Source organism: Camelina sativa, chromosome 4 (genome assembly GCF_030686135.1).
Source record: "Camelina sativa cultivar CO46 ecotype springtype chromosome 4, ASM3068613v1".
In the NCBI taxonomy this organism is placed as follows: Eukaryota; Viridiplantae; Streptophyta; class Magnoliopsida; order Brassicales; family Brassicaceae; genus Camelina; species Camelina sativa.
Window position 1 is genome coordinate 20,929,084 of NC_141883.1, and position 12,433 is coordinate 20,941,516.

General features: G+C 34.8%; 2 protein-coding genes and 1 pseudogene across 4 annotated transcripts; all 3 read right to left on the reverse strand.

Annotated features, from left to right (window-relative positions):
• Positions 1 to 1,650: 1,650 nt before the first annotated feature.
• LOC104780803 (protein PHLOEM PROTEIN 2-LIKE A10) lies at positions 1,651 to 3,588 on the reverse strand. 2 transcript variants are annotated; one of them, XM_087510448.1, is made up of 2 exons: positions 3,101 to 3,587; positions 1,651 to 2,917 (listed from the first exon to the last, which is right to left on the reverse strand). In XM_087510448.1, exon 2 carries the CDS (start codon positions 2,677 to 2,679, stop codon positions 1,906 to 1,908), a length of 774 nt encoding a protein of 257 aa, XP_087366574.1. In that variant the 5' UTR covers positions 2,680 to 2,917; positions 3,101 to 3,587; the 3' UTR covers positions 1,651 to 1,905. The 2 variants fall into 2 exon arrangements, with proteins under 2 accessions (XP_087366574.1, XP_010503645.1); XM_010505343.3 differs by having other exon boundaries at positions 1,651 to 3,588.
• Positions 3,589 to 6,251: 2,663 nt separating this feature from the next.
• LOC104780804 (uncharacterized) lies at positions 6,252 to 8,449 on the reverse strand. The gene is made up of 3 exons (XM_010505345.3): positions 7,718 to 8,449; positions 7,320 to 7,507; positions 6,252 to 7,047 (listed from the first exon to the last, which is right to left on the reverse strand). The coding sequence occupies exons 1-3, from the start codon at positions 8,319 to 8,321 to the stop codon at positions 6,520 to 6,522; spliced, it is 1,320 nt and encodes a 439-aa protein (XP_010503647.2). The 5' UTR covers positions 8,322 to 8,449; the 3' UTR covers positions 6,252 to 6,519.
• A 479-nt stretch (positions 8,450 to 8,928) lies between these two features.
• On the reverse strand, positions 8,929 to 11,495 carry LOC104780806 (U-box domain-containing protein 30 pseudogene; annotated as a pseudogene). The gene has a single exon (XR_015596949.1). The product of XR_015596949.1 is annotated as a U-box domain-containing protein 30 pseudogene (transcript).
• Positions 11,496 to 12,433: the final 938 nt, after the last annotated feature.

Here is a 12,433-nt window from a genome sequence, read left to right on the forward strand (position 1 = left end):
TCATGAGTCAAATGAGTTTGGTTATAATAGGTTTATGAGTTAATCACTAACCCATCAATTTCTTCATTATCAACCTAATATCATCAACATCATCATACTATCATCATCATCATAATACCAACATCATATCAACATATATATCATAGTCAACATCATCATATTATCATCATCATCATACTACCATCATGTAACTATCATCATCATTAACATTGTTATACTATCATCATCATTATCATCATACATTCATAATCATATTAACATCACCAACATCATATCAACATATATATCATAGTCAACAACATGATGTCATCATCATCATTTATAATTTTCTCCAAAATCCCAAACCTGCAATTTTCCCGCCAAAATTTTGAACTTATAATTTTCCCGCCAACACAAATCCGCAATTCTCTCGCCAAAACACAAATCCGCAATTTTCCCGCCAAAATGTAAATCCGCAATTTTCCCGCCGAAAACACAAACCCATAAATTTCCCGTCAAAAATGCAAAACCGTAATTTTCTCGCCAAAACGAAAACCCGTAAAATTTCTTGCAAAAATCCCATAAATTTCCCGTCAAATGCAATCCGTAAATTTTTTGTCAAAAACGTAAATTCGTAAATTTCTCGCCAAAAACGCAAACCTGTATTTTTCTCGCCAAAACACACCTAGAAAGTTATGATGGTGATAATGATGATGATGGTGAAAATGATGATAAATATTAATTATAATTATTTCCTATTAAATATAATTAATTTATATTATAGTTTGTTAACCCAATTATTCATCTAACTCATTTAACTAAATGGATTCATGGGTTGATCCAACCCAATTGTTAAATGAGTTGAGTTAACTCATAAATCCATTTTACTTTTAACTAATTGGATAATGAATTAAGTTGGATTGGATCAACTATTTTGATACCCCTAGAGATATTATAAACTTTGGGAAATCTGTACAAGTTTGAATATTTTGCTTTGTTTTTACTTTCTTAGTTTTTCCAGAATACTTTTAGGCCACTTGTAAAATAAACGTTATTTTTTCTTGAATTAATTTAATATTATATTCAAAAAAAATTTTGGCGAGTCCTTGATTTGTTTAAGCTCGGATCATAGATGCAATATTTGGAAAAGAGTGATGATTTATGTTTAGAATCGCCACAACTATCATCAAAAGGTTGCTCTTGGATCTATGGAACCAAAACCATGTATCGGTAACACCTTCCTGTAAGGTCCTCACATGTTGTTTCATCATAAGCAAAGGATATAATTATGTTTTGTTATGGAAATTCAAAAGAGTTCAAATTAAAGCCTTTAGGTCTCAAACATTTTAGGCTGTAATTGACTTTCCAATACTGTGTGTTGTGTGTTGGTGCTGCCATACTTGCGACTAGAAATTGCCATTTATGGAAAGAATGATTCATTTTATATATATGGAAAGAATCATATCGGGTGTACATAGACTCTAGATGTTGCAACTTGAGAGTGTAGTTGGTACTGTAGTATATAAAGTATGAGCGGAAGTTAGATGATCAGATCAATTGAAGATGAGAGAGTTATCAACTTGTTATTTTCTCATAAAACAACATGTATTGGCCTTTGGCTCAACCACGTCACTCAGCAACTATATCCATACCATATATTATCCACAAAAGTGTAAACAAATAATAATGTCCCACACTTATCATTATCCAAATATCCAAATCCAAAAAAAACATTCAAACCAACCCATTTCTTTCTATCCAAAAAACAAAAAAAGTCAAAAACAATCTTAATATCTTCTCAAAAAAATTAAAAAAAAAAACAATTTTACATCAAATTTTGATTGATGAATCCAAGAATGTAAACCAACAACAAAACAAACAAACACAAAAGTGTTTCTTGTCTTTTAGCCTGAACTTGTATAACAATCAGTTTCTTGGAGTCAGGATCCATGGAGCTTCAACAATCTGTAAACACAAAGACAAACATAAACTATGAAGTAGTGATGTCTTAACTCTCACAAATCTCCTCGTTTCATTCCCTCTCTCTCTCACTTTCTCCACGTAACTCTCTACTTTACCATTCGCTCTCTCGATCAACACTTCTAACAACGATCTAACCGTCTCAAACGTTACCCTCCCGGTTAAATCCACCACGTATTTCCGGTTACTCGGTACCGATAACGACGACGATACCCGATCGATCCACGTGGTCTGTTGTTTCGTTGATCCAACGGTCAGCGATTGAGATGAATCCTGACACCGGTTCAACTGAACCGGTTTTCGCGACGCTCTCACAAACGTTTCGACCGCGTTATTACAAACCGTCACTAGCGTTTGCTTAACCTTATCTTCGTGTTTCGGATTAGTTAAACCGGCGAACAAATCGTCGAAAACGTTGACATCACTCGTCTTATCGAGATAAACCGAAACCGCAGTAGTCACGAAACGCTGAACGCAATCGCCGATCAATCTCCTCCCATCATCGGAACAAATCGCGTCAAACAATTTCGGAGATCCACCCCCGCAGCCGCTAGAGGAAGAAGAATAAAACGCGACGACCAAGTTCCTCGCAAAGCTACCAACGATCGCGGAAGCAAAACCCGACCCGGATTTCGTAAACAGCTTATCCAAAACCCGATTCGTAAAACCCGACCCGGATCCATCATCATCATCAATTCCACGGATCAATCCAACGGTCATAGCTTGTGTGAATCTGATCAAAGAAGAGTTGAGCTCATCGGACTTGGCGATCTTCGAAATCTGTTTGAAACTGTTTGGGATTTGATCTGAATCGGATCTGAGAAACTCAGTGAGATCCTTGGAGATGACGCTAACGGCTTCGGCTGAGTCAGAAGCAGCTTCGACGAGGTTGAGAAGAAGAGAGAAGAGCTTAGAGATACGTTTCCTTTTCTGGGTGACTGAAGGAGAATGATAAACCCTGAAAGCAGCATAACCAGAAACTGCTAACAAAATCCACTTTTTGTTCTTGAGAGCAAAATCAAAATAGCTCCTTTTTTTGCTCAACACTCCTAGTTTATCCATATAACTACAGAGAGTATCGAAGAAGAAGACGAGAAGATAAAAATGGAAACTTTTTTTTATTTGAGAGAAGTTTTAGTACCCGGAGACTTAAGCATGATAAACCCTTTAAGCTGCTGAGAGCTCTTTTTGCACTTTCCCGGGAAAATAAATGAGAAAAGGAATCAACTTTTGTATTTTGAAAACAGAGCAAAAAACTAAGAAGTGGGAGAATCAATAATCTTGAAGGAATGAGAAAGAGAAAGAGAGAAAAAGGAAAATTCTGTTAGGAAATGGAATTTGGATAAGAATTCAAAATGGTGACGTCAAAGTTGGTAACAGAATTTGTAACAAAAGAGAGAGAGAGAGAGAGAGAGATTGTGAATTATTGGAAGGTGCAGGTATCTGATCTGATCAATCAAGTAGATATGATATGATGCAGACAAATACATGCGTGTAATAGAAGAAGTAAGCTAGCCATTGGGTTGTTTTATTGGAAGGTTCAAGCATGGGTGTGTTTTGTTGGGTGATAGATAAGTCAGTTATGGAGTCTTTTAAAGTTCAACATCTTCTTCTTTCACATCTCTCTCAATCCATTAAAGGAAAGAATATTTTTATATTATATATATACTCATTAAAAAGCCCTTATCAAGAAAGTTCATGGTCGTCGTGATAGATGCGTGCTAATAATACTTTATGATATAGTATGATACTTTTTTCTTTCAACAAAGTAAAAAAAAAATACTTCATTAATTTTTTATTTAAAAGTTTAGTAAATAATCTTTTTTTATTGTAAAAATAATACTTATTCATTTATATTAATTATTAAAATATAAATGATATGAAATTTTTTAACTTTTAGTTTTATTTGAATAAAAATAATTTTATTAATATTTTATTTTATCATTATTTGATTTCTTTAACTCAAATTATATCACATTTTATTATCAAATAAAAAAATCTTTGAAAACACTATCAACTAATACTTTTCTGGATATAGTATTCATTATTTTTTGAACAGAAATTCTTTCATTATCAGCTAATAAGTCTGACTCCCTATGCATTCAGTTGTCTTGTTGGTTCAATTGACCAAGATGCATCCCATTTCTGTTCGAGTATAGTTTGAAGTAAGCTCGGCAGTCTTTCGGTGTTGTTTTTGTGAAAAATATTTACAATTTAGATCCAAACCTGAATTAAAAAAAAAAAGTCAATTAAACTAGGTTTTTAAAACAAAGACAGGTAAGTCTTATAATTAACATTCAAAGTGGCTAAAGGTAACGATTTAAACCTTATAACTATTACACTAACCTTCTAAACCACCAAACTAATTATACTAACATAACAAATCTCCAAATTTTCAAAAACTTCAAAGACATTTTTTTATTTTGATAATAAAATGTAATATAATTTTAGTTAAAGAAATAAAATAATGATAAAATGAAATATCAATAATAATTATTTTTATCCAAATAAAATTAAAACTAAAATTAATTTCATCTCATTTATATATTAATAATTAATATAAATGAATAAGGATATAATTAGAATATATTTTTTTGTTAGAGATCGTAGGTATAAAAATGACAACATTTATTTTTTTGGTTATTAAATTGTACATTTTTATTAATATGAATATTATTTTTCCAATAAAAAAATAGATATTAAATTTCTAAATAAAAATAGATAAGATATTTTTGACTTTTTTCCTATTTTTTTGGTATATATTTACATAGTTTTTTTTCCTCGCTTGTTTCTTATTTTTCTTACCATAATGCTGATGCAGCACATATTGACTGTTTAGTATTACCACAATTAGTGGTAGAGCCGAAAAGTCGCAGTTTTCTCTAGTCAAATGGAAAACTCTTACCTAACCTTCCATAGAAATGGAAGTAGAATTTTACAAGTCATTTTATCTAACTCGAAAATGTAAATGTTTGATGTATACTTACTACTTACTAGTATAATAATAAGAGAAACAAAATATATATATATATATATATATATATATATATATATATATATATATAATGAGAAAAGCAAAAGCATTGAATATTATCATTGATTTCGAGCAGTAGCAGCGACACAGAAGAATAGAGAAGCGGTGGATTAGAGCTTAAGAATACACCAAATTCACATACTTATTTTTCAAGTCCAAAATAATATTCTTATCACAAATACTGTATTATTGTCATGATTTTTTAAAAATTCATATGATACAGAAAGAGGAATAAATTCTTGATCTTTATTGTAAATAGGCCGGCCTTGCATTCATGACCTCCTTTTCTATTTTTAAATCAATAGTTTTTTCATTTTTTTTTTTTAACGAAGTCAATTAAAAAGGAAGTTGTTTACAAATAAAACTTAATGCAGAAACGTACGTGTATTTTTTTTTTCATATTTTTATAATGCATAATTAAATTTATTTTCTTTCTATTCTTACAAGTTGAAGCGAGTGGATAAAGGCGGTGGCCATTTCGTGTATCCCATAAATGAAAATAATGAATGAATATGAAGCAAAAACAAAATAATTTTAAAGCAAAAAGAAAAGATTTGAATGTGAAATCACAGACAGACACGTGGACGGTAAGTTGCCAAACGCCTTGGAAGAGGCGAGCCGTCGCGTCTCTTGTAAGTTAGAGCTACATTTCTCACCGCCAATAGAGAGTTCTGTTCCACGTGTTGCAACACGCGGCATCTTCTTCTTTTTCTCCGGACGTCCTCCAGTCTCCATCATATTTAAATAATATTTTAACTGTTTTAAAATATAAAATGTTTTAACTAAAACATATAAATTAAAAAGTTTTTATTTTTAATAATAAATTCAACCAATCAGAAATAATACTACATAATATAAAATACTAAATTAATTTAAAAATTGCATAAAAACTTAAAACATCTTATATTATAAAACAAAAAACTTCTCTAAAACATCTTATACTTTAAAACGGAGGGAGTAGTATATATGTTTTCTCTCTTCGACCATATCAAAGTTCCAATGTATTCGGAGCATTCTCATATTATTTTTCTTTTTCTCTTTATTTTTTGGTTAACCCGATCTCCAGACCAAAAATGCAGACTATGTAGTTGTTGATATTTGTAAAGAAAATAAGATTTTTTTAACTTTATAAAATGTGTAGCATGGCAAACATGGAATCGTATAGAAAGAAAAAAAAAGCTCAAATTATAAATATATTGTGACATCTCTATAACATTTCCTCCGCCACCATAACCATCGTCATCACAATTTGGAGCTGTTTTATTTACAATACAAGCCATGCATTTTTCTTTTTGAAACGGCAGTGTTACAAAATCTATTCACAAAACATTAATTTTAATAAAACATATAGAGAGGGTCACAAACACAAATACAGCATCATGTTGTTCGTCATCAACATTTAAGCCCCATCGATTTGATTTCTTTCTGCGTCTCGCTTTACCTGACCAGCCGTGGGACATTATTCTTCCAGTGGCAGCCTTTTTTGCGTAATAGTGAGTGACTTTGTGGTCTGAAGGATTTAGGAGTCATTTCTTGTAACTCACAGGCACGTCATCGTCGTCTTCTTCAAGATCACTGAAGGTTACATCTTCATCCTCATCCTGCACAAGATGGTTGGTGACGGTGGCGGTGCTAACAGTTCCTGCATTATCTTCATCCTTCAACCAATCATCAACATCATCATCATCATCCACTTGGACATCAATTACTCTAGGTGAAGAACCAGTGACTGGGCTCTGCACCGGCTTGTCATGAAGCGCTGCTGCTGGTCTTTCTTCGATGACAGGCTTGTCGACAACTTGTACATCCTTGCTCTCGACTGTGTGCTTCTCTGTCTCAAACTCAGACGTCTCACTCGAATGTATTGTCTCGACAGCGATGGTCTTGACAGGTTCTGGCTCTGGTTCTGATTTGGGTGCAGGATTAGTAGGTAGAGAAAGAGGTTCCACATTCGCACTAGCAGCTTCTGTATCACTACTCTCTTGCACCACTACTGGACTTTTGTTTCTCTTATGCAGCAGCTCGTGAGATAATAGTGCTCTTGATTCAAGTACCTTTAAGAAAAGGTCAAATCAGTGGTTTACATCATAGAAGTTTCACTCTTTACCTCATTATTAATTTAAAGCAATCCACAAAAACGGCAAATCTACCATTAAAACTTGTAGACCTAGTTCACATGCTACTATTAAAGTTCATTATTAGCAGAAAGGATCATCAATTCGAAACATAAACCATAGCTAACATCCATATAGCTCGAAAACTTTGTAAACAGAGGGGAAAAAAAAAAAAAAAATGAACACCAGTGGAGTTGAGAATCAAAGCTTACCTGAGGAGTTGAGAGAATCAAGGCATCATGTTTGCTGAAAATAGGATGCACAAGTACAAAGTAAATCCTCCAGAAGCAATACTCGCTCATGTATGCAGGGCAAAGCTCAATCCTCAACGCAGCCAGATTCGATGCAAGGTTTTCCACGGCCAGCGCATGGTCAAATTGAGCATCAGTCATATCAAAGTCTGAAGATAACAACAACACTTTCACAATGATGAAACACACTAAAAGCCTTCACAAAAGTAAAATAAAACCCAAAATCTATAACAATTCCAACTAACCATAATGATCTAAACCATGAATAACCTCAATTACTCACACAATTTTCCTAACAGATTCAAATCAGAAAGTGTGATTCTGATTAACAATGTACTGCGAATTCGAAAAAAACGTACCATCAAAGTTATCATCCTCATCAGGAAAAGGGAAATCAAGCCATGTCTCAGGATGCATCGCAAGATCTCTAGCGAACACAACTACTTCCTCAGTCACACCAATCGCATCTCCAACAGCAACATCACGATCCTTCGAATCAGTACCTTCCGATCCCAATTGCAAGAAATTAGAAGCCATCTTCGTAAATTCCGATACAGGTAAGTTCCCAGAGAGTTTCGAGATCCCGGTCCTAAATCTACCTCCGATCTCCACGAAATCGTTCCTAATCCCAGCAATCAGATCCTCATCACCCTCCGCGAGATCCGATGACTTCCGAGTCTCCTCAACATGATCCGCCGTATCGGAAGAAGAAGAAGAGGAAGAAGGCGGTGGTGGTGCGAGGAAAGAAGCAACACCCCATAGCTGACTTCTGAAGGTCTTGGTGAGTTCGGAGATGTCTTCCTTCACGCCTCGTGGAGACTGTGTTTGCAACAACGATGGTGAAGAAGACGGTTGATCTGAACCGGAATCTTCAATCGATTTGGCCTTCGTCGTTTCGTTTTCATCATCTTCATCCTCATCCATCTTCAGAGAATTTGCAATGGATCTAGCAAACCATGCCATAGTTTTAGTTTTGGGATCTCTCTCTCACAAGCAAGTCTCTCAAGTTTCGTTGTTCAATCGTGACCTTAAACAACAACATTACCGCTAACGAAAACGTCGTCGTATAATCAATGAAATGGACTTCGTAGCTAAAAAAAGCCCATAAGATTAACGCTCACTCTCGTTTCAAAAGAGGACAAAGGTTTTTGGTTACTGTCACTCTACGGGGCTTCGTTGTTAAAAAGCCCATAAAGTCAAATTCCAGCCCATCTAAAGGTTATGGTTACTGCCACTCTGTTTACAGAGTTTTATGTCCAGACAAAAGCTCTCACATCACAGTGTGTATAATATACACAAGATTTGCTCAGTCTCTCATTTCCAAAACAGGACACAAGTGATATACAAGTCTGTGTTTTTTTGCGCAAAAAACAGTAGAAATTGTTGTGAATGATTCACTTGTCAAATCGCACTTTCTTTTCAATTGTTCATTACAACAGTGGTAGCTCAGACCACAATGTATGCAGACTTTTGGTCTCCACCACATTTTCTGCTCTACTTATTCGATAAGAATCAAAATTCACATCAAACTGTACTTTGGTATGTCACTCGATGCAATAACAGTGATTGATTTTTCAAGAATCACGTTTTTGATATTTACTTCACATTTAAGACGATGAAAAGACTGGGGAAACAATGATGAACTAATAATGATATGATGAACCATGAGCTCAAAGGCTTATTATAGTCTAGTTTCCTAATCTAAGAAAAGCTTGAATGAAAAAAAGAACAAAGGATTCAAAAGATTCAAAAGAGGCTAACAACTTCAGGTCAAAAGATTTTGCTTCTTTTCTTTTTCTGTTGTGAATGGTCAAAAAGCAAAACAACCTCTCAAAAGAACCCCAAGTAGAGAGGTTAACAATATGGTTCCTTTCTTCAAATTCTTCTTTTTTCCTTTTTTTTCTGAAATTGATTGAACCAAAGGTGGTAACTTTACACAAGTTTTCTAATTCCCAATGCTAATTGCAAACCCAACCGACATGAAAACATTACATACCCGCCCAGCTTCTTCTTCCCCTGTGGATTTGCTTCTTCCGAACTCTTCATCTATATATACATTGGTGTAGGGGCAAATTCGCAACTCGCATTTTACCATTTCATATTCGCTGAGATATGTGTTGTATGATCCAATCGATGCCAAAGAGATTTAAACTGTTGCTATTGAATCGTCCTTGTGAGTTTGCATTTGGAAATAAACATGGTGTCTGAATAATGTAAACTACAGAGCTTGAGTAGCTCCGCTGACCGCTGCTTCAACGCTGCATCACACCCGCTCTGGATCACGAGTAACAGCTTAGCAGCAAGACCAACCTCAACAGCACGAGGCGAACACTCTTCAGGAGCTAATTTGCAGACAGACCAAAGAATAGACAGCGCGTAGTTAGTGCAATTCTCAGACACCCTCATCAGTACCCTAACGGTATAAGGTATGGTGTTTGCAGAGTCTTTGACAGCAACTCTTCCTTCCATGTCTGAACTTAAAGCATCAAGAATAAAAAGAGCTGATTCCAAACACTCCGGGTCTAAAGACGGTAAGATATCGACTAACTGAGGCACTGCTCCAATGCTAACCATCAAGCTTCGAACTTGTTTGTGAACAGAGATTGGTTTAAGCAAACCAAGTGCAGGGGAGACTCCATTTCTATGTCTCTTATCCTTAACCAGTCTCATTAACCCAACAAGCAAACTATGGCTCGAGACCAGCTCAGCTCTAAACCCTTTCTCTTCCACCAATCCCTTAATCAACCTCGCGCAATTGATTTTGGTCTCATTGGATCCATCATTCAACATATCAACAATCAAAGAAACCTTAGCAGGTTGCATCAACCCTGATTTAGAATCGGAATCAAGATCAAGACTCACAAGAATCGCAACAACCTCAGATCCAACAGCATGAGAAGTGAAAGGACCTAAAAGAGAAGAGATGACAGAGACACCACCTTCTTCAACAACAGTCTTCCTGGCCATAAGATGAGCCACAACAATCTGCTTAAGCTCACTCAACGCATGAACCCTAGCTTGACCTTTAGCCTTCTTCAAAGTACCCAAAACCTCAATAGCTCGCCCTTGCACATCCTCGGAGCGTTTCTTCATCAACACATACTTCTGAGAGAACCAAGTGTAGATCAAATGGTGAAGAGTTTTGTTAGGAGTAACCGTATCATCCCAAAGCTCCTGCATTGTAGTGGGACAAGTCAAATGACCTAGGTTGAACCATTTGTGAATGTTGGACCTTTCGTAGGTTTGACCAGTACACAAGGTGACAGGATCTTGCATCGGCTCTAAGGAGATGGGACAAATGAAAACAGAAGGTATATCTTGTAAATCTAGCTCCTTAACCATGGTCTTCAGATCCAATTTCTCATCAACAACACCACCACCATTAACACCACCGAGAACTCCATCTTTCACAGCAGTATCCAGATCTAAGACTTGCCCATCACCACCACCTTCAAATCCAATTAACCCATCTCTCTTTAACGGCTGAAACATCGGCATTTTGTAAAAAGAATCTTAAAGAAACCAAACAAAAAAAGATCCAATTTTTCTTGTTGTTTACAGACTCTCAAAACTCACAACATTTTTGGGGAAAACAATGCCACAAAGAAAGCTCAAAAAGAAACGCATGTCTCTTTATTATAACTCTCAAGAAAGAAGCGTTTCAACAAAACAACAACACAAATCTTCTTCCTTTGCTTTAACTGTTTGTTTTCTCTCTTTTCAACGGTCAAAAAAGGAGATTCATTCAACTCTTGTTAATGATGTATAACATCATAAACACATGATTGAAGAAGCCCTCCTCCTCTCAACTGCCCTCAAAAATGTGAAATTTTTACACCACAAATTTCGAGAAATAGGAAAAGGAGAAATCATTAATAATGAGAAGAAGAAAAACAAAAATCAAAGAACCCACCCCAGTTAGTACAAAGATTTGCACTTTGCAAATTCAGAAAGATTTTTATATATAATAAAAAAAAAAGGAAGAGAATTTGTGAAAACACAGATGACGAAAACAAGAAAGAAAAATTCGTGAGAATGACGAAGAGCTCGTACTACTCTCTCTTGTTTCTCTCTTACCCTCTCTTCTGAGGTAGTAGTAGTAGTAGTGTGTGTGACTGATTGTTTTGTTTTTGTTTCATAGCAAAATAAAAATATTATTATAAAAAGGGGTAAAATAAAAATAACAAAGAAGAAAGGGAAAAATTAAAGATTTGTTGAAAGATTAGGGTGGAAAATCTAATAAAAAAAATTTAAAGATAAGGTGACCGGGTAATTCATTGGCTATAGCCGGTCAAGTTTAGTCCTCTCGACTCGCGCACCACACGTGCAAGCTACACCACATGCCTTCACCTCCCGGTTTTATTATAAAACTGTATATCACTTTTTTTATTACCATTTGAAAAACTTTAGTTTAGTAATTTAGATTTCCAATTTCGTCCCTATCTTTAAGATTACAAGTTACCAAGTTACGTAATGTTTCCATGAAAAAGCACCCAAGGTGTAAATAAGGTATGGAGTACAAAATAGACAAGAGATGAGATATGAGATATGTTTTTCAAATAAGGTATGGAATAATATCCGTAAACACTTTGACTGAATAGTTTAAATTCCTTTTAATAAATATTTGGATTTAAAATTTAAAACCAGAATATCCTTTGAAGTAGTCAAAAGAAAACAGTAAAATTCTAAACCCTCTTTCTAAAAAGCTTATTTTTTTCCTTAATATCCACGCTAACTAAGGATAAATACTTTTCCCAAAATATTGTTACATCTTTTTTCTTTTTATATTATCATCAATTTTACCAATTTTTTTTTTAAAGATGTTTGTGAAAAAAAAAGATAAACAAAAAAAGAGGGTAAAGTAGTAAAAATATAAAAGAAAAATACGGCACGTAGTCAAAAAAGCTAAAGAGAGTTTAGCACTAAACTCCAAAGACCCACGGGGAAGAGTAACCCGTACAGGTCGGGCACGTGTGACGATAATCGCTATGTTTAATTTCTTAATTAATCATTTCCATCATCGTTACTAACACCAACAAAGCAATTTCTTAAACCAATACCTTTTTTTTTAATAC

Excerpts from the sequence above, each read along its gene's own strand:
- LOC104780803 (XM_010505343.3), bottom strand. The coding sequence starts at position 3,021 with ATGGATAAACTAGGAGTGTTGAGCAAAAAAAGGAGCTATTTTGATTTT.
- LOC104780804 (XM_010505345.3), bottom strand. The coding sequence starts at position 8,321 with ATGGCATGGTTTGCTAGATCCATTGCAAATTCTCTGAAGATGGATGAG. Across the intron at positions 7,508-7,717 it reads TGAGGATGATAACTTTGATG|ACTTTGATATGACTGATGCT; the intron begins GTACGTTTTTTT and ends TGTTATCTTCAG. Across the intron at positions 7,048-7,319 it reads TGATTCTCTCAACTCCTCAG|GTACTTGAATCAAGAGCACT; the intron begins GTAAGCTTTGAT and ends CTTTTCTTAAAG.